This window comes from Enhydra lutris, unplaced genomic scaffold, assembly GCF_002288905.1.
Source record: "Enhydra lutris kenyoni isolate GAN:26980312 unplaced genomic scaffold, ASM228890v2 scaffoldscaffold96, whole genome shotgun sequence".
Classification (NCBI taxonomy): domain Eukaryota; kingdom Metazoa; phylum Chordata; class Mammalia; order Carnivora; family Mustelidae; genus Enhydra; species Enhydra lutris.
Window position 1 is genome coordinate 3407631 of NW_019154180.1, and position 26887 is coordinate 3434517.

Sequence of the window (26887 nt, forward strand, 5' to 3'; positions counted from 1 at the left end):
CTAATCCACTATGACTGGTGTCCTTATTAGAAGACAGCTATGTGAAGACACAGACACCTGAGGAAAACACCATGTGATGAGGAAGGCAGACACTACACTTATGCAGCTGCAAGTCAAGGAATATCAAAGATTGTCAGCAAACCACCAGAAGCTGGGAAGAGGCAAGGAAATATTTCTCTAGAGGTTTCAGGGGGTGCACGGCCCTGCTGACACCCTGACTTTTAAGCCACCCAGTCTGTGGTATTTTGTTACAGCAACTCTAGAAAACTAACATGGATAGGGTCAAGGTCCTTTTTTCTGGTACATAACCATCATTTGCTATCATCTGGAACCATCTGGTGAAAAGGCTGTCCCTTCTCCCATTGAACTGCTCTGGTGTCTCTGTGAAAGAGGAAAGGATCATTGCGGTACCCGGGTGGTTCAGCTGGTGAAGCATCCAACTCTTGATTTCAGCTCAGGTCATGATCTCAGGGTTGTGAGACCAAGCTCCGCATCAGGCTCCGTGCCAAGCATGAAGCCTGCTTCAGATTCTCGCTCTCCCTCTCCAAGCCCCCCCCTTCTTGTTCTCTCTCTCTCAAACAAAAAAATGATCATAGAACTGTGATCAGTTTCTGGGCTCTCTATTCTATTCACTGAACTAGGTCTTTATCCTTATGCAAGTACCAAACAGTCCTGATTACTGTAGATTTATAGTAAGTCAAAGTCAGGTAGAGTAAATGTTCCAATTTTGTTGTTTTTCAATACTGCTTTGAATGTCTTAGTACTCTGCATTTTCCTATACATTTTACACTCTGCTTGTCAATTTCTATAAAAAGCCTGTAATTATGATTGGAATTACATCTAATCTACAGATCAATATGAGGGAACTAACATTGTAAATATCAGTCTTTCAATCCATGAACATAGTAAATCTTTCTATTTATTTAGGTCATTAATTTCTTACAGCAATGTTTTCAGTGTCAGTGTATAGACCTTATACATTTTTCATTAAATTATTCCCAATGCTACTGCATTATAAATTTTACTTTCCAATTAATTTCTGTATAATTGACCTTATGTCCTGAGACCTTGCTGAATTCACTTTTCAGTTTTAGTCGGTTTTTCTTTCTCTCTCTTACAGATTCTCAGATTTTCTATATTAACTTCAAAAAGAAACAGTTTTATGTCCTTTTAACATTAATGCTTTTTTTATCTTTTCTTGCCTTATCATACTGGCTAAAACCTCTACTACAATACTGAACGTAAGTATTAAGAATGGACACCTTTGCCTTGTCTCTGATTTTAGGGGTAGCATGTTCAATATTTTACTATTAAATATAGTTTATCTTAGCTTTCTTAAATGTATTGTATCAAATGAGAAAGTTCCCTTCCATTCCTAATTTGGTGAGTTTCTATTATGAACAGGCAGTGAATTCTGTCAAATGCTTTTCCTAAGTTTACTGAGATAATTATGTTTTTTCTCCTTTATTCTCCCTTTTCAGAAAGATTTATTTGAGAGCGCGAGTGAGAGAGAGCGCGAGTGAGAGAGAGCGCGAGTGAGAGAGCGTGCGCGTGCAAGTGCACGTGTGCATGCACAAGTGGGGCAGTGGCGGGATGGAGGGGGAAGGGGAGGCCCAGGAGAAGCTGACTCCATGCTCAGTGTGGAGCCCAACGTGGGGCTCAATCTCATGACCCTGAGATCATGACCTAAGCTGAAATAAAGAGTGGGCCACTTAACCAACTGAGCCACCCAGGTGCTCCCTCCTTTATTATTTTTTTTTTAGATATTTATTTATTTATTTGGCAGAGACAGACACCGTGAGAGAGGAAACACAAGCAGAGGGAGGGGGAGAGGGAGTGGCAGGATTCCCGCTGAGCAGGGAGCCCGATGCAGGGCTTCGATCCCAGGCCTCGATCCCAGGACTCAATCCCAGGACTCTGGGATCATGACCTGAGCCGAAGGCAGAGGCTTAATGACTGAGCCACCCAGGTGCCCCTCCTTTATTCTCTTAATACAGCGAATTATAGAATGGTTTTTAATGTTAAGTCACATTTTTAAAAGATTTTATTTATTTATTTGTCAGAGAATGAGAGAGGCAGAACATAAGCAGGGGGAGCAGCAGGCAGAGGGAGAAGCAGGCTCCCCGCTGAGCAAGGAGACAGATGTGGGGCTCGATCCCAGGACCACGGGATCATGACCTAAGCCAAAGGCAGACACTTAACCGACTGAACCACCAAGATGTTCCACACCTTCCTCCTTTTCTAATAGATGGACTTAAAGTTATAAATTTCCCTCTAAGTACTCCTATAGCTACATCCTATAAGTCTTAATACATTTTACTTTCATTATAATTCATTATTGTTTGTAATCTTTTCTAATTTTTCTTTTTTTTTTTTTAAAGATTTTATTTATTTATTTGTTAGAGACAGAGAGAGAGAGAGAGAGAGCATGAGCACAGGCAGACAGAGTGGTAGGCAGAGGCAGAGGGAGAAGCAGGCTCCCCGCTGAGCAAGGAGCCCGATGTGGGACTCGATCCCAGGATGCTGGGATCATGACCTGAGCCGAAGGCAGCCGCTCAACCAACTGAGCCACCCAGGCGTCCCTCTAATTTTTCTTTTGACCTCTTCTTTGACCCATGGGCTATTCAGATATGTATTAATTTTAATTTTTTTTAATAAAGATTTTTATTTATTTATTTGACAGGCAGAGATCACAAGTAGGCAGAGAGGCAGGCAGAGAGATAGAGGCAGGGAGCCCGATGTGAGGCTTGATCCTAGGACCCTGGGATCATGACCTGAGTGGAAAGCAGACACTTTAACCCACTGAGCCATCCAGGTGCCCCCAGATATATATTAATTTTTAAATAGTTGGGGATTTTCTTTTAGATCTTATTGTTAGGATTTCTAATTAATCCCATTCTGATCAAAGAACATAATTCAAACTTCTGAAATTTACTGAGACTCAAATTATGGTCCAGCAAAATGATACACCGTTGAACTGTAATATGTACATGTGAAAAGAATTATGTATTCTCCAATTGTTGAGCTATTCTATAAATGTCAATTAAGTCATTATGACTGGTACCATTCAGATCTACATCCTAACTGATTTTTTTGTCTAGTTCTAACAGTTACTAAGAGTATTAAAATTGCCAAGTATGATTACAAATTTGTCTGTTTCTCTCTTTAATTTTGCCAACTTTTCTTCAGGTATTTTGCAGCTTTGTAATTAGGCACATACATATTTGTGACTGTTAATGTCTTCCTGATAAACTGACCCTTTTCTCATTATGAAGTGTTGTTTCTTATCTCTGGTAATATCCTTTGTTTTGAAATCTGGATTTTTTTTTTTTTTGGATATTAGTATTGCTACCCCATCTTTCCTATGCTTACTGTTTGCACAGTATACTTTTTCCTATCCTTTTATTTTCAACCTAGTGGTGTCTTCATATTAAAACCGCTTCTTGGGTGCCTGGGTGACTCTGTCATTAAGCGTCTGCCTTCAGCTCAGGTCATCATCCTGGGGTCCTGGGATCAAGCCCAGCATCAGGTTCCTTGCTCCACAGGAAGCCTGCTTTTCCTCTCCCACTCCCCCTGCTTGTGTTCCCTCTCTCTCTGTGTCTCTGTCAAAACAAACAAACAAACAAACAAACAAACAAAAAACTGCTTCTCTTATAGACAACATATAGCTGCGCCTTGATTTTTTTAAGTAGGCTGCTCACCCAACATGGAGCCCAACACAGGACTTGAACTCATGACCCAGAGATCAAGACGTGAGCTGAGATCAAGAGTTGGACGCTTTCAACCAAGTAAACCACCCAGATGCCCTGGGCCTTGGTTTTTAATCCAGCCTACAATCTCTGCCATTTAACTGAAGTGTCTAGTTCATATTCATGTAACGTAATTATCTATGTGAGTAGATTTAGGGCTACTGATTCATGCTTTTGTTATGAGCATATTTTCTTATACCTCCTCAAGCATGGTTACGACAGCTGCTTTAAAATCCTTCTCTGCTAATTCCAACACCTGGGTCATCTTGGGGCAGGCTGCCATTGATTGCCTTTTCTCTTAAACAGGGGTGGGCAAAGTATGACCTGCAGGCCCAATCCGACCCACTGCCTATCTTTGTAAATAAAATTCTACTGGAATGCAATCATGCCTATTCATTTATGTACTGTCTACGGCTGCTTTCACCCTACAACAGCAGAGTTGTGTAGCTGTGACAGAGCCTATATGGTCAGCAAAGCCTAAAATAGTTACTATGCACAGAAAAAAGTTTGCTTACCCCTGCTCCTGAGTAAGGGTCACATTTTCCTATTTTTTCAAATGTCCAGACATCATGAATGATACACTGTCAGACTTCGGGTTCTGTTATGTTCCAATAAAGAGTATCGATTTATTTGGCAGGCAGTCAACTTGATAGAATTCAAACTCCAAAGGTCTTCCCTATGGTGGACAGCATCTATAATCTCTGTTCGTTTCTTTTGCCTTAGCTGGAATTTAGCCAAATTTATAAGAAGAATCTGGGCCCCCTGCCTATGGCTATCTGCTTTCCAGGATTTCTACTCCTGATTTCCAGCTGCTGTGATTGCTGTGAACTCTGTCCTATGATTCTTCAACCACTAAGACAGCAGCTTAGTAGTAGTAATAACATTATAATTTTATAACTACTTTATGTATATTATTAGAAAAGCAAATAATAAGTATGTTAATTAAGAATCAACGTCTTCAGGGCACCTGGGTGGCTCAGCTGGATAAGCGTCCAACTCTTGGTTTTGGCTCAGTTCATGATCTCAGGTTCCTGGGATTGTTGGGCTCTCCCGCTCAGAGGAGAGTCTGCTTTCCCTCTCCCTCTCCCCCTCCACACATTCCCCATTTGTGCACTCTGTCTCTCTCTCTCTCTCTAAAATAAATAAATCTTAAAAAAAGAATCAACATTTTCAGTGTAAGAAAAAGATATAAAAGGATAAATATTAAAGACGAGCCCTTGGGGCGCCTGGGTGGCTCAGTGGGTTAAAGCCTCTGCCTTCGGCTCAGGTCATGATCTCAGGGTCCTGGGATCAAGCCCCGCATTGGGCTCTCTGCTCAGCAGGAAGCCTGCTTCCTCCTCTCTCTCTGCCTGCCTCTCTGCCTACTTGTGATCTCTGTCTGTCAAATAAATAAATAAAATCTTTAAAAAAAAATAAAGACGAGCCCTCAAATGTTAAATTTCCACTAAAGACATCATTATGTGTACATTAGTTAAAACTATTTTTCAGCATATTTTTAGCTTAGTCCACTGAGAGAGCCTAGAGAGATTGTCACCCCAGTAAGAATGAGCACATTTAGCACCCAAATCTTGGCTCCGAAACACCATTTTCCACTAAAAGGAATCAGAAATCTTAGAAAAGCACACATGGAAAAGGCACACGTGCTTTCTTGTGCCAGAAAGCAAAGAATCACTCAAAGACTGAGAGTATGCCAAGAAGACTCAGGTGTCAGCATGAAGAGACTCACACTGGCCAAATCTGGAATACTCTGATAAAAAAAATAATGATTGTAGCTGAATTATAAAACATTCAATAAATAAAAATCCATGAGTCCACACTGACCTGAAAGAGAAGAGAAAACACAACAGCAGATAGTTTGCTACCATCTGAGGGTGACTATCACACCCACTCCTTACTCTGGAATTTAGTAATTAATTTAGTAATTAAAGGCAAAGATTTAGTACTTATGCTGTCTTTTTAGAAGGAAATACAGATCCTCCTTATTTGATAAGGGAAAGTTCTTTACAGAATGCCAGTATTAAATGTAGAAGAGATGACAGAATTAGAAAATCCATCATTTTCTAACTCCCAAAGAAGTAATAGATTGAGGCATGCAAGGATCATCAATGAATGCTAAAATCATTAGATGAACAGTTGTTGGGAAACAGAATCCTTGTGTCATGCCAAAGCATCATACCACATATTACTTATCAATTACAACAGAGAAGCTGCATCTGCATCTGGAAAGACCTGGCAGTCATCTGCTTCTTCAACTAAATGGTAAAATGTAGCATCAGGAACCACAGGAGAACTATCTAGTATATGCCTCCTGAGCTAATACCAATACAAAATAATCTTTTTTTTTTAAAGATTTTATTTATTCATTTGACAGATAGAGATCATAAGTAGGCAGAGAAGCAGGCAGAGAGAGAGGAGGAAGCAGGCTCCCTGCTGAGCAGAGAGCCGGACGCGGGGCTCGATCCCAGGACCCTGGGATCATGACCTGAGCCAAAGGCCTTAACCCACTGAGCCACCCAGGTGCCCCAATACAAAATAATCTTGCCTAAAATGGTTACCTAAACAAGACCGTAAATCTAACCTCTCATTTATAATTAATTGTAAGTGATAAACAGGAAAAGAGACACATGGAGAATGAGGGCCTTCTGTGAAACAACTGGGCTGTGCTTCAAAAAGTCTACGTTGCAAAAAAAAAAAAAGTCTACGTTGCAGGTAGACTGGAGGTGGGGAGGCTATTCTTATTAAAAGAGAAAAAGGAAACATACTCAAATGTAAGGTATAAATCTTAATTGCTTTCTAGTTCCCCTCTTCCCAAACAGCTGTAAGACTCATTTGGGAAAAACCAGAATTTAGAATAGCTGTCTGATGATAACAGAAAACTGTTAATGCTTTTAGATGTGCTCTGGGTACTGTGTCATATTGGAAAATGTCCTTATTTTCAGGAGATGTATGCTGAAGTACTTAGGGATGAAATGTCATGATGTCTGCGAATTCATTTCAAATGGTCAGCAAAAAGATATAAAAATGCACACATCTAAACAGACCAAGCAAATATGTCAAAATGTTAACAATTGTTGAATCTAGGCAGTGGGCACACAGGCTTCACAGTAAGTAGAGAGAAAGATTTGGCTGAAATGAAGAATGTAACAGAAGGGATGGAAATAGAGTCTAGGAGATCTTCCAAAATTCAGAGTGAAAGAAAACAAAAGGAAAATAGGAGAAGATTGAGACAGAGGACCAATATAAGAAGTCCAAAATTAAGCTGAAAGGAATCTCCAATAAAAAAGAGAAAATGGAAAAATGAAACATATTTTTTTTAAAAAGAGCTGACAACAATGACTGAATGACCCCAGTACAATGAATAAGACACAACTTCAGACACATTCTCATGAAATTTTAAGACACCAAAGAGAAAGAAAAAAATCCTAAAAATGTTCCATGGAAGAAGAGAGAAAAGGAGGCCACCTACAAAAGAACCACTATCAGATTGACATCAGATGTTTCTTCCCTTAGTGACTTTGCATGTTAGAAGACAATGGAAGCAGTGCCTTCAAAGTTAGGAGGAAAAATGATTTTCAACTTGGAATCTTATGCTCAGTCAATAGAAGAGCAAAAGAAAAGCATTTCAGATATGCAGTGACTCAGAAGACTTGTCTATTAACAATGCTTTTGGCTGCTAGTAACAGAAAAGCCAACTCAAACTGGCTTACACAATAAGAAAATATATTCTCTCATGTAACTGGAAGCCCAGAGCCCTTCTGTTCCTCTGCTTCCCCATCCTTGGTGACAAAGTGCTGTCACTTTCCACTAAGTGAGGCTTAGTACCTCAATCTGAGGTTACACCAGAGCTGCTAACAGCATTCCTGATTTACGTCCAGTGAGAGAAAGTATAGTCTGCCCTGAACATACCATCAAAGCCCCTCCCTCCATTCTGAGTGGACCAACTGAGGCCACAGGTCCAACCTTAGTAACAGTTGCTATGGGAATGCAATGTGCAGAATGACTTCAGGATCCTCGCTGGTGGTGGGAGTAAGGTGGAAAGGTGAATTACACCAGGGTTCTGTTAGGAATCAGTAAAGAGGGAACGGACGTGGGTAAGCAACAAGAGTGTCCACTACAGTTTACTACCCACACACACTATCTCGGTAAGTTATTTAAAGACGTATTCCAGAAAACAAGGAGTAAGCCATGTAAAAGACATGGCTTCTGGAAAACAGTGGCTCCAACCCAAGAGCTCTGTGACGGGAAGATCCAGGCGGCAGCTGTGTACAACCTTAGGGAGCGAGTACTTGCCCAGATTGCAGGAGGGGAACAGAGAGCTCTGAGTGGAATATCAGAGGGGAAGGGGAGCTGACACAGAGCTGCAGGCAAGAAACAGCATGGCTGAGGGACGCCTGGATGGCTCAGTTGGACGACTGCCTTCGGCTCAGGTCATGATCCCGGAGTCCCGGGATCGAGTCCCACATTGGGCTCCCAGCTCCATGGGGAGTCTGCTTTTCCCTCTGACCTTCTCCTCGTTCATGCTCTCTCTCACTGTCTCTCTCTCAAATAAATAAATAAATAAAATCTTAAAAAAAAAAAAAAAAAGAAACAGCATGGCTGAAAAGACTTTACAACAAGATCAGGGAATACTATTAAAGAAAAGCAAAAGCCAATCAGAAACAGTGGGAATATCTGTACAAGAAAGTCAAGGTCCAAATATGAAGCAGGGGGCACCTGGGTGGCTCGGTGGGTTAATTAAGCCTCTGCCTTCGGCTCGGGTCATGATCTCAGTGTCCTGGGATCGAGGCCCACATCGGGCTCTCTGCTCTGTGGAGAGCCTGCTTCGCCCCCTCTCTCTGCCTGCCTCTCTGCCTATTTGTGATCTCTGTCTGTCAAATAAATAAATAAAAAAATCTTTTAAAAAACTTTTTCCATTGAACAGATACTATTTTTATAATTAGAAAATGCAATTAAGGGGCGCCTGGGTAGCTCAGTCGGTTAAGCAGCCAACTCCTGATTTTGGCCCAGGTCATGATCTCAGGGTCCTGGGACTGAGCCCTGCATCAGGCTCCTGGGACTGAGCCCTGCATCAGGCTCCGCATTCAGCAGGTAGTCTGCTTCAGGATTCTCACTCTCCCTCTGTGCCTCCCCCTGCTCTCTCTCCAATAAATAAATAAATCTTTTTTAAAAAATGCAGGGCACCTGGGTGGCTGAGTGGATTAAAGCCTCTGCCTTTAGCTCAGGTCATGATCCCAGGATCTTGGGATCGAGCCCCACATCGGGCTTTCTGCTCCATGGGGAGCCTGCTTCCTCCTCTTTCTGCTCTACCTGCCTCTCTGCCTACTTGTGACCTCTGTCAAATAAATAAATAAAATCTTAAAAAAAAAATAAAATAAAATGCAATTAAGTTATTTTTATCTTTGGGAAAGGTGGTATTATCAATCTGTTTTTACGGACATGGGTAGATATCTACAACCTATCATTGAGGAAGGAAGGCAAGTCACAACACCACACTGTATGATCCCATTTATTTAAAATGACATGTATGTATGCACAAGGGTGCATAAGGAAGACTCTGGAAGAATGTTTAAATGCCAACAACAAAGGTGACTTTGACACTATTATTTGTTAAGCAATTTATGCGCTACTAAGTATTCTTGGGTAGGGGCGCCTGGGTGGCTCAGCCAAGTTGGTTAAGCCTCTGCCTTCAGCTCAGGTCATGATCCCAGGGTCCTGGGATCAAGCCCCATGTCGAGCTCCCTGCTCAGCAGGAAACCTGCTTCTCCCTCTTCCACTCCCCCTGCCAGTGTTCCCTCTTTCACTGTCTCTCTCTCTGTCAAATAAATAAGTAAAAATTTTTAAAAAAATGTATTCTTGGGATGTCTGGCTGGCTCAGTCGGTGGATCATGACTCTTGATCTTGGGCTTGTGGATTTGAGCCCCACACTGGATGTAGAGATGACTTAAAAATAAAAAAATCTTAAAAAGAAGTATCCTTAGGGGCACCTGGTTGGCTCAGTCATTAAGCATCGGCTCAGGTCATGATCCCAGCGTCCTGGGATCAAGCCCCGCATTGGGCTCCCTGCTCAGCGGGAAGCCTGCTTCTCCCTCTCCCACTACCCCTGCTTGTGTTCTCTCACTGTGTCTCTCTCTGTCAAAGAAATAAAATCTTTTTTTTTTAAAAGAAGTATCCTTAAACAGTTTTTGTTGCATTACACTTTGCACGGATTCTACAGACTACCGAGTAGGCTCATAAAGACACTCGGGAGAGTAAGCCGCAGCAGGCTCTGAATGCCGTGCTGTCTCCCTTTAATGCGCCTGTGCTCTGGGGTCTCTCGAGGCTCTTCCCCCACATGCTGACTACTCAGGAGCTGAGTGCTCTGATGTTTGAGGCTGCACGGTACGATGTGCCCAGGTGTTCTTAACCTTCTTCTGCCATGGACCCTTTGGGCTCAGTGGTACCGTCCTCAGAAGAGTGGTTTGAAATGCATAAAAATATATGTGCTGCCGCAGCAAGCACTGAAATGCATAAAAATAAATGCATAGGAAATGACTAACAACATATGTCAACATGGGTGCTAGAGTAATATGTGCTTCTTCAGGAAACCATTAAATAACTAAGTCTAATAACTACCCTAGGTCTGAAGCATAACGAGGACAAATGATGTTTCTAAAATATCTGTAACTTTAATGTGATATGAAAGCATCTTTCATCTCCATTAGTGACTAAGTCACAGGTACTCCTAATACTACCATGGTCTATGGCCTACATACGTCACTGAAGGAAAACTGAATTTTCAGTGAGAAGTTAGTGAAAATCAAGTAGTATTTTTCCCATCCAAGGTCACAGAACCCATGGATTCTCAACCACGACTCAGAAGCCTTGGCTAGGGAGGGAGGCAGAGGGCCAGGAGGATAGCAGGAAGGCAAGACCTCAAAGGCAGATCAAATAGTAACAGGAGTTTTCTCCACATGGTGGAATTTCCAGAGTGATTTCCATATACATTTTCTGAATTTTCTGCAATGATGCTTTACTTGTGTAATTAAAAAAGAAACAGCTTAGGGGCGCCTGGGTGGCTCAGTGGGTTAAAGCCTCTGCCTTCGGCTCAGGTCATGATCCCAGAGTCTTGGGATCGAGCCCCGCATGGGGCTCTCTGCTCAGCAGGGAGCCTGCTTCCTCCTCTCTCTCTCTCTGCCTGCCTCCCTGCCTGCTTGTGGTCTCTGTCAAATAAATAAATAAAATCTTAAAAAAAAAAAAAGAAACAGCTTAATAAATACTATATTTTTGTTTGTCTTAAACAACCTGGAAGAGTAGCTAATAAATTTTAGACAGTTGTTGGGGCACCTGGGTGGCTCAGACATTAAGCATCTGCCTTCAGCTCAGGTCCTGATCCCAGGGTCCTGGGATCGAGCCCCGAGTTGGGCTCCCTGCTCCTCCCTCTCCCACTCCCCCTGCTTGTGTTCCCTCTCTCACTGTGTCTCTCTCTGTCAAATAATAAATAAAATCTTTTTAAAAAATTTATACAGTTGCTCATAAGCTACATTTTTATAGGGTCGCCACTTAAGACTTTCAACTTTTCCTAACTCCTTAAGTATTATGACAACTTTAATTGTTCCTATGTTCTTACAAGCCTAGGGAAAAAATTCACTAGAATTTTTTATTCTGGAGTTAAGCAGAACAAAAAGACAAACTGTCACAACTGCAGACGTTTGTCTGTTTTTTTTGTTTTGTTTTTTTTGCCAAGTCTAATTCCAAAAACAGCTGAAAATATTAGAGCAAATTAGGACTTAATATGGACTGATACCTTCTGCTGTTTAAAAACACCAAAAAAACACACAGAAATTCACATTTTAAAAATATATTATTAAATATCTATAGACAAATTTAAAATTTAACTTATCCAAGTAATGTCAAAACTTAAGTATCACTAGAAGTCCCAGAAAAACCAAAATGCTTTAATCTTTTCAAAAATAATCCACATGTAGAAAGTCAGTTTGTGCTTAAAAGTGCTCAAGCTCGTGTTTTAACAATGTGGAATGTTGCAAAGAAGATGGGAACAAAGGGAAATGTGCATATCTCAGAAGCCTTCTTTGCCTTCTTTCAAATCTAAAAATAAAACCTTTGGACTGCCCTATTAATAAATCTAGAAAATGGATGCCTTTTTTTGTAGAAAGCTTTCACAAACAAAGAAATAAAAATATCTTCTTGGTTAATAGGACCAAAGGATGTAAACATAAACCAGATGTCAATGCCCGTTTCTCTAAATTCCATTCTCCCTCTGGGCCCTGGTGGGGCTTCTGCTGCAAAGATGTTTCTACGGCCCAAGGAGACATGTTGAATGAAGGTCTACACAGAGCAACACGGACCAAGCTCAAGAGCCAACTACGGAACGAAAAGAACGAGTTGCAGAATGTTACACAGAGCAGGAAAGCCTCCGGCACGTTTGTGAAGACGGTTTTGAGTGTTATACGTTATTACGTGGGACACAGCACACAGCTTGCACGGAGAGTGTCCCCCGCTCCCTCTGGGGACAGGCTACCCCGGGGAGGCAGGGCGAGCTAGCGCAGCCGCAGCAGGGACCTCACTGGGCCCGTCACACCAGAACCCCCAGGAGGAGGAGGATGTGAAGAGGGCAAAATGCTAACATTTCTTAAGTGTGAGCGCCCGAGCAGCCAGCCCCTGAGCAGGAAGGCAGAGGGCCAGGAGGACGGCAGGAAGGCGAGACCTCGAAGGCAGGAGGGTCAGGCCGGCTGCGGGAGGGCAGAGAAGCAGGCACGCAGACCAGCAGCACAGAGCACTCTGCTCTGACCTTCTGGGCCCGGGCTCGTGGCGATGACAGTGCTGCCGGCCGTGGCGGCTCATCGGAGTGGACCCCGTCCCTGACGAGAGAGTGAGCTCGCCTTACGCACTGCTTCCTGCACCATGAAAATCTTGGTTTAAAAAAATAAGGAAAAATCAGAAGAGCTAAGCAGCGGCTTTGGCACCAGAGCGGACTCTCACGATACCCAGCTCCTCTCAGTATCAAGTATGGGAGAAGGAAGTGTGTTGGAGAAGGGGAAGCCCTCTCCTCACAGGTCTCGTGGAGGGAAGGAAGGTTCCATAAAGAGACCTGAAGTGGGAGTCCTGGGGACCTGACGGGTGCGTGGGAAGTCACTCAGGGCAGATGGCCTTCAGAGCAGCGTGGGATGGAAAGGGGACAGGACGGATGGCCAGAGCTCCTCACGCTGCCTTCTGGGGCTCAGGGACATCTCAGAATGTGGTGCAACTTAGAAGGAAAGCAGAGCGCATCCGGCATAGCTGGTGTGGTGTGTCTCATTTCCTACCAGCGCACTCCGCATACAAAAACGCTCCTTGCCCTCAGGCCCGGCTTGCTGCCTCTGTGTCCTCTCTGTGCTCCAAATTCCTCAGACCCAGCCCACCAGTCAGTTGTCTCTTGTCTTAGCCTCTGAACACGGGTCTCTCCCCAACTCGTACTTTCTTCTGGACTAGCTAATGTCACCTTATCGTTCAGGTCTTGGTAGTCCCTTTTCAAAGCAGTCACTTCCCCGACCCTCACTTCCAAGTGTAGGCGGGGCTCCTCTACCATTTGTGTGCTCCCTCAGTGGTCAGCGCTCTTCCGTCATAGCATCTGGCCCCTTGTAAAGGTCTGTTTGCCCATCTGTATCTTCCTTTACAGAAGATAGCTAAGGGTAATCCACAGCATCTCGTACAGCACATGACACATAATACATGCTACACCGGTATAAGGTCAATTAATCAAGTGTTGCTCCGTAAAGAGTACAAGAATTGAAGAGAAACAAAGCAACAGCAATCTTGTCCTGAATATTTCCAGGACATTCCTTATGCATATTACAATACAAATAAGACAGAAGGTCCAGCAGCTTCAGGAGACCTTTCAACTCTGAGTCCCAAGGAGCCATTGCAACTTAGTACCAAAATAAAAATGCTCCATTTTCTTCAAAATTCACAAATGAGAATTGGCTGAAGTTCCCCTTGTCAAGTAAAGGGTCCTGCCACATAGGCTCTGCTCACCTGATGTCACATCTGATGAATGGGAAGCTTCTGAAGTTTTGCTTTCTAGCGCTAACTGCTAAAAATTATTTCTTCTTAGCCTAATTAACGGCTCTCTAGTCTCTACAAATAGCACCACAGCCATGAATTTGTGTGTTCATCTACTCATACGCAGTCTTTTCTTTAGAACTATGCAATTTACAGGGTACCTGGGTGGCTCAGATGGTTAACCATCTGCCTTTGGCTCGGGTTGTGATCCCGGGGCCCTGGGATCGAGCCCCGCATCAGGCTCCCTGCTCAGTGGGGAGCCTGCTTCTCCCTTGTCTCTCTCTCTCTCTCTCTCTCATGAATAAGTAAATAAAATCTTAAAAAAAAAACTATGCAATTAACTAAGGCCACCCTTAATTTAGCAGTATCTCTCCAAGTTTAAAATGCATATACTCTTTAAGCCAGCAAGTCCCACATCTAGGAATTTCTTCTACAACCCTTAAAAAGAATGATATGGCTCTATGGAAACGGCTATCAATCTCCAAGATACATTAACTAAAAACAGCAAATTTTGGAAATGTGCAAGGTGTTTTACCGTTTGTGTAAAAACGCACACCCATCCTTGTGTGTGTACATGCCCACAAAATATGTAAACACAATTATAAAATAGATAACAAAATAGGTAACAATCTAGAATAGTCAATTTCATAGAAATAGAAAGTGGAAGAAGGGTAGTGGCCAGGTGGGGGAGGGGGAACAGGGTGTTAGGGTTTAATGGAGATGGTTTCAGTTTTGCAAGATGAGAAGGGTTCTGGAGATACATAATGGGACGGTTGCACAAGAATATACTTAATGTCACAGAAGTGTACGTGTAAAAGTGGCTAAAATGCTAAATGTTAGGTATATTTTACCACAATCTAAAAATTACACCCAGGTGCGTGTGCACGGGCACACACACACATAATTAATAAGAAACTGGTAATGATGGCTGCCTCCAGGGAGAGAAATGGATATTTGGGGACGGGGTGGCAAGTAGCTCTTTAACCATATAACCTCTTACACAACCTTTTTTGTTCTGTACTATATACCCATTTTAAAAAGTTCATTAAAAAAACCCAGCCTATACAAGAAGCTTTTTCTTAATTATAAATCATTTATATCCTTTATTAAGTAAAAAATATTTTTCAATCCAAATCAGGATTCCATTTCAGTTTTAAGGTTATTTATTAGATTTAAATGATGCAAGCTGCAAAAAATTACTTTTTCCCTAAGAATATATTCACCAAAAGCCTGCCTTTATTTTTATGAGCTATTACAGAAATGCTTCAAAATCATCAAAGAAGAAAATTACCATTTTTATCAGTACACAACTTTTATCCCATCACAACCAAGCTAGCTGAATATAGAACTGTTTCACCAGCAAAAAGCCCTCATCATAATTCAAGACAAAAATCAGCCTGCAATTACACGAGTTAGGAAACAAACAACGCTTATGTTGCAGTCTACCCTAAGCGCTCACTTCTGTGTCAGAATCTAAAACACACATGCGCACGCACGCATATATGCACGCACATGCACACACACCCTCTGGATTCCTCCTAGTTTATCCAAAACCTACTTTGTGAAGATCCACTATTTTCTCGAGTCTTCTGGAATGAGCACTGGAGCCGTTGCCACTGGTACTGCAGCCTCTTTGGCCCCGCCCAAGTCAAGGAGAAAGCGACACTTGCAGGGCCCCAGACTGCCTCTACCTTGAATCAGGGGCTCCAGGACTTGTTGGGGGAATGAACAGATGATTATATGCTGACCAGCTAGCCATCAAGTCTCACAAAGAAAAACTTCAGAAAGAAAATAGTAAGAGATGCTTTGCTCACTCGAACTCAAGTCTAAAAGTGAAGACTTCACTAAAGCTGGAGACGAGGGGACTGCCTCACCGAACGGCTATGACACAACCGGCTAAGTGGGCTCTAGACCTCATCCCGACCCAAAGCTCCACATGAAAGAGGCGTTTTTATAACCATATGAAAAACAGGAAAACTTACCTATAATTCTTTTGTATGTATCAATATAGTACATCAATCTTTTTTTAGGAAGAAAAATATACGGATGGATATTGATATGTTCTTAAGGTAGGAAAGGACTAAGTATAAAAGCGAAAGAAAAAAACCTAACAGAAATTTTGTATATCAAGGAAGACAAGCAGAATCAAAAGATATACGACAAGGTAGAAGAAGTATCTGCGTGATGACAGAGGGTATCCTTGATACATTACGAGTTCTTACAGATCAACTGAAGAACTAATACCCTGACGGAGCAGCGAAGGCAGGACACCCACAGGCAAGCAACTCCCAAAGGCCAAGTACAATGGCTGCAGACGCTGAGGCCCGGCCCCAGGAGCGGCCCGAGGAGCACAGATTTAAACGATGGGCATCCAGTTCTGGGAAGGTGTGGGAAGAGGCACTTTCTCATACTGTCATGGGAACCACGACAGCCACTTTAGGAGGCGACGTGGCGGCACCCTCAGCAATTCCGAGTCTAGGCGGCTGTTCTTCGGAAAGACTGGCGCATGTGGAAGTTCATCCAGCAGCATCTTTAATAGTGAACCGCCGGGGAAGTCAACAGGGGGACAAGGCATGACAGTAAGTCGGCACCAGATCACACCGCCACTTAACAGAAACGAGGCAGAGAGAAATATATCACAAGAACAGATGCAAAATATGTATAGTATCATCCTCATTTTGTTAAAACACAAAATGTGCACATCTGTACAGCCTGAGAAGACTCAGAAGGACCTGCATTTATAGTTGTTACTCTGGGCATCGCGAGCATGGAGAGTAATGGTGAGCTTTCATCTTTTCACATGGTATACTTTAAAATGGTTTGTTTTCTATAAAAGCATGCATTATTTTTATAATTTTTTTAAAAAAGGAAAAAAAGAAAAATAATAAGATAAGAAACTTATCTAGTAAAGACAGGTTCTTTCCTTGCAGAATTCCCTTCAGTTTCTTGAAGCTCAAATGGCTGTGTCTTTCCCACTTGTAACAGATATTTTTCTAAATATCTCTTCCTTTCTACATGTCTTAGAAGAAACTATATAGACTGACCACTGCCTGTTTTATAAAATCCATTCATAATCTGAGAAAAAGACTATGAAAAACATAAACCACCCTCAGGCCTCACATCTACCAGAAGAAATGCATTCACTGCCATGATACATTTAGTCCACACCATCTCTGAGACAATGCACAAAGCACCAGCCACACAACTCCCACCAGCATAAATATGTGGTGTACAAAGGACGTCCTGTCAACAGGGCCCAGAGTACACCCCACAGCAATAAAGCAGAAATGACAATTTGAGTCACAGGATCGGGACTGGAACCAAATTTGGGACTTGGAGGCAGCGCAATGCTCCTCACTTCGTTCCACACCTTCTATTTTCCCTCACCCCAGCCCTGCCCTCACACAGACCTCTAACAGGCCATGTTAGGGATGGCCACAAAGCTTTAGACTCAGGTGTCAGAAACCACCAGGGAGAGACAACAAAGTGCTACCTGGGGTTCTCAGCCGGAATCACAATGGCAGCGTATGCGTAAACTCACATTTTTTCTTAGGAAAAGGAATGGAAAAATTCAATCAGTACGCTCTGCCTTACCACATGGAATTTTGAAATCCAGGTGTCAAAACATCAAATGTGGAGTGACCACTGATTTTAAAAAAGCTTGAAATACTGAGCCTGACAGTTGAGAATTAAGGAACCACTCATTTTTACAAAATTAAATCCCACACAATGGCACCAAGGTGGCCAAAAGTGTAGCTTATAGAGCACCTGAGTGTCAGACCTCATATGGCTTGGATCCTCAGCTCTTCCAAAGGCACTCATTCTACTCTAGAGTCTCAAGAGCCAGACCCGTGTCTGGGTGCTCTCTTTAGTTCCCGTGGGAGGAGGGTAGCAAGCACAGCCATTAGCCGTGCGCTCTGTGGTTCTGTGACAGCTTTCAGGAAGCCATCCTTCTAGGGGGCCGCACACCAGTTCCCGTACCTGAAAATGTTTTACCACTGCTCACTAACATTGACCAGGAAGTCATTTACCCAAAACCAAAGCAAACAAAGCACCACGCTGAAGACCGCTAGGCAACAGCAGCAGTGGCAGGTGAAGAGCTCACTCAGAGCGCCCTCGGCTCAGCTGACCTGCTTCAAGGTGAACTGAAGTTGCAGATCACCAGTTCCGGCTCTAATCTGACGCCCGCCCCCAGATCACGCTGTGGCTACCAAGTAACCCTACCCAAACTGACCTTTCAGGGCTCAGGGAAGTGACTTTTTTTTATTATATGGCACAGTTTGGCACAGTTATAGCTTTAGTCTTTGGGGTACTTTTATACTGTCCAAGAGTAGTACATCTTTTTTTTTCCTTGTTTTTTTTTTTTTTTTTTTTTTTTTTTTTTTTTTTAAAAAAATGTGCCAAAACAGGGAAATATTAAAAAAAAAAAAAAGGAAGGTTACTTACCTGAGCCCTAACATTCCAGCTACCATGGAATCCTGTTGGAGCTGGTCTACAGAAGCAAGATGTATTCTGGGGAGTCACATGTCACATCAAAGCAGGAACTGGTGAGTCTGTATTTTTATGGAGCCTAAAACAAAGAAAATCGTAAGTTGAAAGCCCCCATTGTGCTGCACGACCTTTTTCCCAGGGCTATTTGGGACATTTTGAAGATAAACATATAGACAAAGTACTATGCTATTTCCCAGCTTACCTACTAGAAACAAAGGATAAACCTCAAATTCCTAGCACATAACACACATGCTAAAATAAAGATTCATGTGTGTTAGAACCGACACTATCACAAGTCACCTCTGAGGGACACTTTGGCACTATAAAGCGTACTGTCAGCAGTGATCCCTGGTAAGTATTTCTTGCACTACGTCATACAGAAAGGCTCAGGGAGAGAAAACATGTTCAAGAAAACATTCGACATCAGAATGTCATCCAAAAAAGAACACATGAAATCCAGAGGCAAAGTCTCCCTTCTTTTTCAAGCAGCTGAATTTGAAATGAGCTGCTGTAACATCACTTACAGGAGCTTCAACCCTGAGGGGGCGGGGGAAGCAGCACCAACAGAAACCATACGCCCTGGGAGATCCAAAGCCCTCCTCCAATATACTCAAGTCTGTTTCAGAGCGATCACTTTTAAGCCTTTCAGATCAGTTAAATCACAATGCTCAACAAAGTTATTAGTTTGATAGTTTCTCTTTTGCTTTTGAATATATTCAAAAGAAGACTTCTGTCATTACATTTTTCATCAAGATAACATCATGTCCTTGTTAAAATCTAAACTGCCCCGTATTAGCTAATCTCTGGTTAGCGTGGGGCCCAAGAGCAGCACTTCCACCTTTACACTAAAAAAGCCTCCAGTATACAATTTAGAGACTATTCACACTAACAATTACTCATGTAATTAGACCCAGAGGAAGGGCAACACCAACCAAGTCTTCTACAGTTGGTCTATAACTACTGGGATGGTACCTAGAACTATCTATTGAGGTGCAGTGAGGCCTTACAATTCCCTTAAACAGTGGAGTCATAGAATACTTTGAAATCCAGAAGTCAAGGTAACAGTACTACTCAGTTAGCTATAGAATAAAAATCAAACCAGTATCTTGGCTGGGAGGCCCTGGCAAAGCTACAACTTCTCAGAGCATGGTTTTTTACTTGTAAACTGAGGGAGCTGGACTAAGGTTCCTTCCAGCTCTGAAATTTTAAGATCTTTGATTAACTCAAGATTTCACGGAAAAAAGAGCAAAGCAAATGAAAGCAGGTAAGTAAAAACCCAGTGAAACAGTAATTTGCAGGTTCATATATATGATGTCCCCAGCTCCTAGGCAAGGAAGACAAGTCAACCCTTCCTAAGGCTTGCTCCCCGGAGTACAGGCATCTGCAGGAACTGCAGAACAGCCATGCTGAGGACACCTTCACGTGCCAGCCGACCCAGTAAGTAAGCCCCGAAGAAGTTACGAAGGCCAAGGCTTTATTCTTGAGTAGAATGGCCACACACACCCCTTCGATATGGGAATGGGGATGCCCTGCCTGCCACCAAATACCCACTCCCACTCAGACCCCCCCCAACACCATACCTACCATCCAAAATGGCAGAACCAAGTATTTAAGTAATGGCATGCAAATCAAGATTTCAATAGGAAAAGGTTCCTTGCAAGAGAAAGACAGAAGAGAACAGATAAAGGCAGAAGAGCATAACTTTGTGTAAGTGAGCCCGAGGAAGAAGAACCCATTCACATCTGTCCTACTGGAAACGAGGAAAAGGCACAGTGGTGACAGCGGTGACAACAGCAATCTGACTGGAGAAGGCTGGTACAGAAGAATTGAGACAAGGTCCTTCCGTTGAAGCAGAAATAATGCTCTGCCCAAGAAAAGAGACAGACTGTGTCTGCCGGCCACATGAGGCCGGTCTGCACGCATGTTACTGCAGCAGAGGGTAGTGAAAACAAGCAGGTGTCCTGCTGCGCTGCCTGGGACTTGCCACCAGTCCAGGACTGTTTGCCCCCATCCCTCCATCCCCATGTGCTTAAAAAACTACAATTGATCCTTGAACAACACAGGTTTGAACTGTTCGGGTCCACTTACATGCAGATGTTTTTCAGTACAGTACTATCAATGTATTTTCTCTTCCTTAAGATTTTCTTAATAACATCTTCCTTGTTGTGTTTAAGAATACGGTATATACTACACATAACATACAAAATATGCATCAATCAACTGTTTCAGTTAATAATAAGGCTTTCGGTCAACAGTAGGCTATTGGCAGTTAGATCTGGGGGCGGGGAGTCAGAAATTATACGTGGATTTTCAACTGCACGGGGGTGAGAGGTCGGGGCCCCTAATCCCTGCATCGTTCAAAGGTCAACTATAGTCACTACGAATGTCAAACATTTTCTGGGATTCTCTCCTCATAGATAACTCAGGTAGCCTGGCGACAAACTGCCTTAGCCAATTAAAAGATTTCTAGGAAAGGCATTTTGCTTTTTTATTTTCTGTAAAGCCAATTAAAAGATTTCTACTGACAGTCACCTTTATAAACGATGACAGGTTCCAGGACACGTCATTTATCATGCAAATAGTCCCCGGCAGGTGTGTCAGCGGTGGAAACTGGACTGTAGTAAGGAACTAACAATTTTGCTTTTGCTCTTCTCTATTTCAGGTGAAAGAGTGCCCACACAGGGGATGGAGTATTCGGGTGGAGGCAACATCATATTGGACTTATCTAGCCAAACTCCACAGCTTCTTTTTGTTAAACTCCACAGTTTGCCACTCCACCCCTTCTAGCTGTGGCCACACAGAGGCAGGGTGAACGGAAAACAATGACTCTGGCTAGAAATTGCAAAGAGAACACAAAATTGTATTCCAACCCTCCCAATACATCAACAGCACAAAAGTCAGAGTAGAGTTTGACTGCATCATGCTCTATTGGGTGAAATAAAGACTTGGTACTGTGGCTCTAAAGCACTCCGGACACATCTGTAACAAGAAACAGGATGCCGTGAGAGCCCACGAAGCAAGAAAGCTGCAGGTCTCTTCAAGCTGTTAGAACATACTGACTTCAGATGCCACCAGGCACTTTTCAGAGAAACTACGTTCTGGAAGCTGCCTGTGCTGCTTAAAAGGCTAGAGGTATGATGAACAGCTAAGTGGAGGGGCACTCGAGGAGGCAAGTGCGTTGCCAATGATGCAAAACAAAGCAGAGTCCTCGTCCTGGCACGTCATAGGCCGAGATGCACAAACCTTGGAATCTCTGTCAAGTGGGCTTGTGCGAGTGTGTGGCTAGGAAAGTCCCTCAGTGATCTGCCACCAAGCCGACATGCCACCAAGCTGACGTGCCACAAACGGGTATCTGTAACAACTGATTTAACCAACTGTACTCTACTAGATGGACTGTGTCCCTGAAGGTTCTCATGTGTCCGGGTAAGAAAATAAAAGCAAGTGTTTCCCGGGCTTCCTGACTGGCATTTGAAATAGAAGTCATAAAAGGTCCATAAATAAGCCTATTCCCTAAAGCCCAGGTGGAAATTCCTAAAAGACCGAAGAAACCTAGATACCGTTCTTTGTTTGTTCGTTCTTGTTTGTTTTTTAAAGTAAGGATCCAGCAGATATCAAAAGACACAAGAGGTCAGCTTACTCTTCTTGTTAACTGAAGTTGCTGAGATCCAGATGAAAATTCTGGCCATGAAACACAAATTTCTTCTCAAGTAATAATTGCCTATTAACACTGAATTTTACTACCACGGCACAAATAAGCTTCATTTTTCTGGTATAACAAAACACCTAAAACTTGTGAGAGTCTCCCAAAGTCTAAGCCACTTGGCATCAGGCGCTGCTAGATTTGCTTCCACCATCACCAACCACCCCCCCCCCCGGAATTCAATCCTACCATCTCACAATTTGGGGTACTGATCCCCCACAAAACAGAGACACAATGTGTGAATGGCTCTGCAGAGTCCATTCCTGTTCCTGGAAAAAGAACCAGAGGCACACATCTGCCTGACCATGAGTCAGGAATATCACTTTTGTGGTGGAGCCCATTTCTGCTGTGACCAATCCACAACGAACACACTCAACACAGGCGACCACCACAGAGGTAGGTATTCCAGAGCAAGCTTTCCCAATCTCAGGTCCACTCAGCAAGGTTATAAACGGTCTCCTCTGTGAAAGCAATTTTTTTAGACTCTTTACAATGACATTAAGTCTTCAGGGCAAAACCAAAGTAACATTGCCACACCATGTAAAAGTCACCTGAGTTTCAGTGTGGGCAATTCACTTATAACCAAACTAAAAAGAAAATAAACTTTCAGGGGGCAAATGACAGGAACCACAGCGATGCGATGCACTTGCCCCATCTGGTAATGATGATCTTGAGCAGGGCGCGCTCCAGGACTATAGAAGCCGGTTACATACTATGTCCCACTCCACTTATGTAACTAGAAGATCTCCGGCGAAGGGGGGCGGGGAGGATGGGAGGGCGCTCACATTCTGAGGCCACGGAACCCCCAAAGACCCTGGGGGCGCACTCCCACCGAAGAGCCTCCGGTGCTCCCGGACACACAGTCCCCTATCTAAGGTTCATGATGGGAACTATAACCGCCTCTTTATGATGAGTTGTGGGACCAGGAACACAACGTCTAGTCCCTTTTGTGGGTGGGCAATAATTCCCACCTACTTTTCCTGCTGGAGGAGAGAGGAGATGGTGGACCGACTCGCTCGCACTGGGGGCAGAAAGTCATGGAATGGGCGAGAAGGAGGGGGAGGCAAAGCCTGGAGATGGGGGTGAGAACGCAGGAGCCCTTGTGGCGCACTCTCCCGACGGGAGGCGGACTGCGCACGCGCGCTGGTGGGGGGGCCGAGTAACGGCACAGGGGGCGCGCGAGGGAGGGAGAGGGGAGAGCGCGATCCAGGGAGAGGCCGGGGCGGCGGGCGCGCGACGACGCCGCGGGCCCGAAGCCCCGAGAAGGGCACGACGCGCGCGCAGCCCCGACAGGCAAAACCCCGGCGACAGGGGCGCCCGCGGGGCCGGGGGCCGGGATGCGCGCCGGAGGCGGGAGGGAGGGGGCGCCAGGCGAAGTCGGCCCTGGACGACCGCGCCGAGGACGGTCACCGCGAGTGCGGGTGACGGGCCGGGTGGGGGTGAGAGAGCCGTCACCGGCGGCGGCGGGAGGGGGAGGGTAGAGAGGAGGGACGCCATCCGCCAGCCGTGTCGCCCGACCCCGCGGGCCCCTCCCGCGCCTCGTCCCGCCCCTACCCTCCGCCCCCCGGCAAGGGTCCCCGCCCGCGGCCGCGGCGGTCCCACTCACAGTCTCTCCTCCTCGCCTCCTCCTCCTCCTCCGCTCGGCGCGGCAGCGGCGGCGGCGGCCATTTTCCGGACGGCTTTTACCACAGCCCTCTCTCGGAGAGGAGGGAGCGCGCGCGCCGCCGACGCCGGGACCCCGCACGGCCGACGTCGCGCCCCGCCCTCCCGGCCGGCTTGCGCGCTGCTGCACCTGCGCGCCCGCGCCCCGCCCCCGGCACCGCCGCGAGCCCTCCCGCCATTGGGTGCGGCGGCCAGGGTGGGGCGGGGTCTCGGTGACGATGCTACCAATTGGCTGGGGTTGGTGTCCATTCCCGCTAGGGAAAAGTGGGTGGAAACCCTGCCCAGCTCCCGATTGGTTGCCATCCACCGTCATTTGGGGGAAAGAGGCGGCTAGGGCGCGGAGGGGCTGGTTTAGTGGGAGGAATTTGAATATTAAGGATTAATGGGCCCTTGCGGATGCTGGGGCAAGTGAAGGCCTAGGCTCCGCACGCGTTTTTTGCGTGGCCCTCCTGGGCCGGTGACCCGCTGTACACAAACGCACAAACTACGCTGCTGTAAGAGTTTCACCGCACCTGTATTTTCTCAGTGTCACCACCTTCACTAGGAGCAGCAAACTTGCCTAGCCTGGAGCCTGACGTTGTTCCAGACAACCGACCTTCGTTTCAGGGCCCTACCCGTTGCATTCTTTTCCATCTGGGCCTGCCGTGTGCCCGATGCCCTATGCCACACTCTCACAGGGTCAGGGAATAAATAACAAAACACAGCCGTGGTCTTCCTGAAACTCTGGTGGGAGAAGACTGTGCATGGCCAGGCTGCACCGAGATCTGTCATTGTATCAGATGCTTTGGTGGAGGTGTGGAGAAGGGGCAGTGAGAGCACAACAAGGAAGCAGCACTTAGTTCTGCCAGGAGGGGAGAGGGAACACTTGCTAGAAAAGGTGATTTGTGAGCTAAGATCCAGCAATTCTGGGTCAGAAAAATATTTAGGAGTATGGGAAAAGTTTTATCCAATAGGGTGTGCAGGACAGGACTATTTCTCAAGGCAACCTTAATCGTATTCCACCTATCTAGTTCATCCAATGCTCCTTGTACTGGTTCTGTGCTTAACAAGGAACCTTCTAGGGGCGCCTGGGAGGCTCATTTGGTTAAGAAACTGCCTTCGGCTCAGGTCATGATCCTCGAGTCCTGGGATCGAGTTACGCATCAGGCTCCCTGCTCAGCAGGGAGTCTGCTTCTCCCTCTGACCCTCTCCCTCTCAAGCTCGCTCTCTCTCTCTCTCTCTCTCTCAAATAAATAAATAAAATCTTTAAACAAAAAAACCAAGGAACCTTCTAATTCTGATTTGGTGTCTCCCCTTCATTTATTAAGTACCTGCTACATGCCAGGCACTGTTACAGGTTCTGGATTCACAGTACTGAGCAAGACAGTAAACATTCTTGTGGCAAAGATTCATACTAAGCATACAAATTAGTATATAATATAATGTCGCATAGTGATAAGGGTTTTGAGACACATAAAGCAAGAGTAAAGGGGGTGCTATTTAGATATCTATAGACTTTTGCCTTTGTTTTATTCCCCCATATGGATATCTGTGGAGAGAACATTCCAGGCAAGTTCAAAAGCCCTGAGGAGCTACTGTGCGTGGCGTGTTGGGAAGAAAGTTTATGTGGCCAGAGAATAGCAGGGTGTGCAGTTGGAGAGGCAGCTAGAGCGACCATGGGAACTGGGAGCCTCTCCTGAGATGAAGCCTTTGGAGGACTTTGAACTGAGAGTTAACATCATCAGATCCATGTTGTATGTGCAGTGTGGAGAGTTGTCCGTGAGGGACAAAACTAGAAACAAAAGTCCAGTCAGGAGACCCTGACAACCGTCTAGGAGAAGTGATAGTGGCATGAACTAGGGTGGTAGCAGTGGAGGTTCTGAGATATTGTAACACTCATTATGGATTTTCAAAGTCGAGTAGAAAAGATTAGATGTATAGAGAAAGAGAAGGAACGAGGATGATTCCTGAGTTTTCCACTGAGCAACTGAATGAATCGGTACCTTTCACTATGATGGGGAGAATTGTACGAAACCACATTTTCAGAGGTACATATCAAGAGTTCCGTTTTGACCATGTTAAGCTTGGGTGCCTATTAGATGTGCAAGTGGAGGTGTTGAGTAGGCGTTTGGGTTAACAAGTCAACAAGTTGAGCATTCAGCTCAAGAAGCTATAAAAGAGGGGTACCTGGGGGGCTCAGTCAGTTAAGTGTATGACTTCAGCTCAGGTCATGATTTCAGGGTCCTGGGATAGAGCCCCACACGTCAGGATTCATGCTCAGCCAGGAGTCTCCTTTTCCCTCTGCTCCTCCCCCTGCTTGTGCTTTCTCCCAAATGTGTGTGATCTTGCTCTCTTTCTCTCTCAAATAAATAAATAAAATCTTAAAAAAAAGAAAAGAAACTATAAAAAGAAACAGCAGAGTAAACCTGGAGAAAATAGGAAGACAATTAAGGATGAATAGAAAGGATGAAACAGAAACGAATGATAGGATTGGAACATCAAAAGCTGATTCTTTGAAAAGCTGAAAAGCAAAAGCCAGCCCTTTAAGAACCTAAATATAAAGAGAGGAAAGACAAATTATATTAGAAATGAAAAAGAGATGCAACCACAGATATATAGATTATACAATAGGTAGTAGATAAGACATAAAATTTTAAAAGGATATTATAAACAACTGTATGGCAGAAAATTGGAAAACATAAACAAAATGAACAAATTCCTAGAAAAGCAAAGCTTACCAAAACTGACCCTAGAAACATAAAACCTGGATAGACCCTCTATAACCACAAAGAAATTGACTATGTATCTTAAAAATCTACCCCCTGCCAAACAAACAAAAAAGGCTTGGAGAGCTTTGCAGTTGAAGTCTACCAAATTATTAATGAATGGGTAATTCCAACCATACACAGAAAAAAAAACTCTCCAAACATATTTTATGAGACTAATATAACTACTATAATGAACCAATGAAAGTATGCTATAGGATATGTTAGATAGATGTAAAAATGCTAGACAAATAAACTGAATCCAGCAGATTATAATTATATTTCATAACCAAGTTGAAATTTATGCTAAGAATGCAAGGATGGTTTAAAATTAGAAATCAGGGGCGCCTGGGTGGCTCAGTAGGTTAAGCCTCTGCCTTCAGCTCAGGTCATGATCTCAGGGTCCTGGGATCGAGCCCCGCGTCGGGCTCTCTGCTCAGCACTGAGCCTGCTTCCTCCTCTCTCTGCCTGCCTCTCTGCCTACTTGTGATCTCTCTCTCTCC

At 44.3% G+C, this 26887-nt stretch overlaps 1 protein-coding gene across 1 annotated transcript in view; it reads right to left on the reverse strand.

Annotated features, from left to right (window-relative positions):
* The window catches only part of LOC111139110 (methyl-CpG binding protein 2), a 57642-nt gene extending 33975 nt beyond the window's left edge, over window positions 1–23667 (reverse strand). Inside the window, exons 1-2 of the mRNA XM_022491262.1 lie at window positions 23585–23667; window positions 18234–18357 (exon numbers count right to left, since the gene is read on the reverse strand). Coding sequence (XP_022346970.1) covers window positions 18234–18259 — 26 coding nt within the window. The 5' untranslated portion in view covers window positions 18260–18357; window positions 23585–23667. The remainder of the gene's footprint in view (window positions 1–18233; window positions 18358–23584) is intronic.
* Between the last annotated feature and the right edge of the window lie 3220 nt (window positions 23668–26887).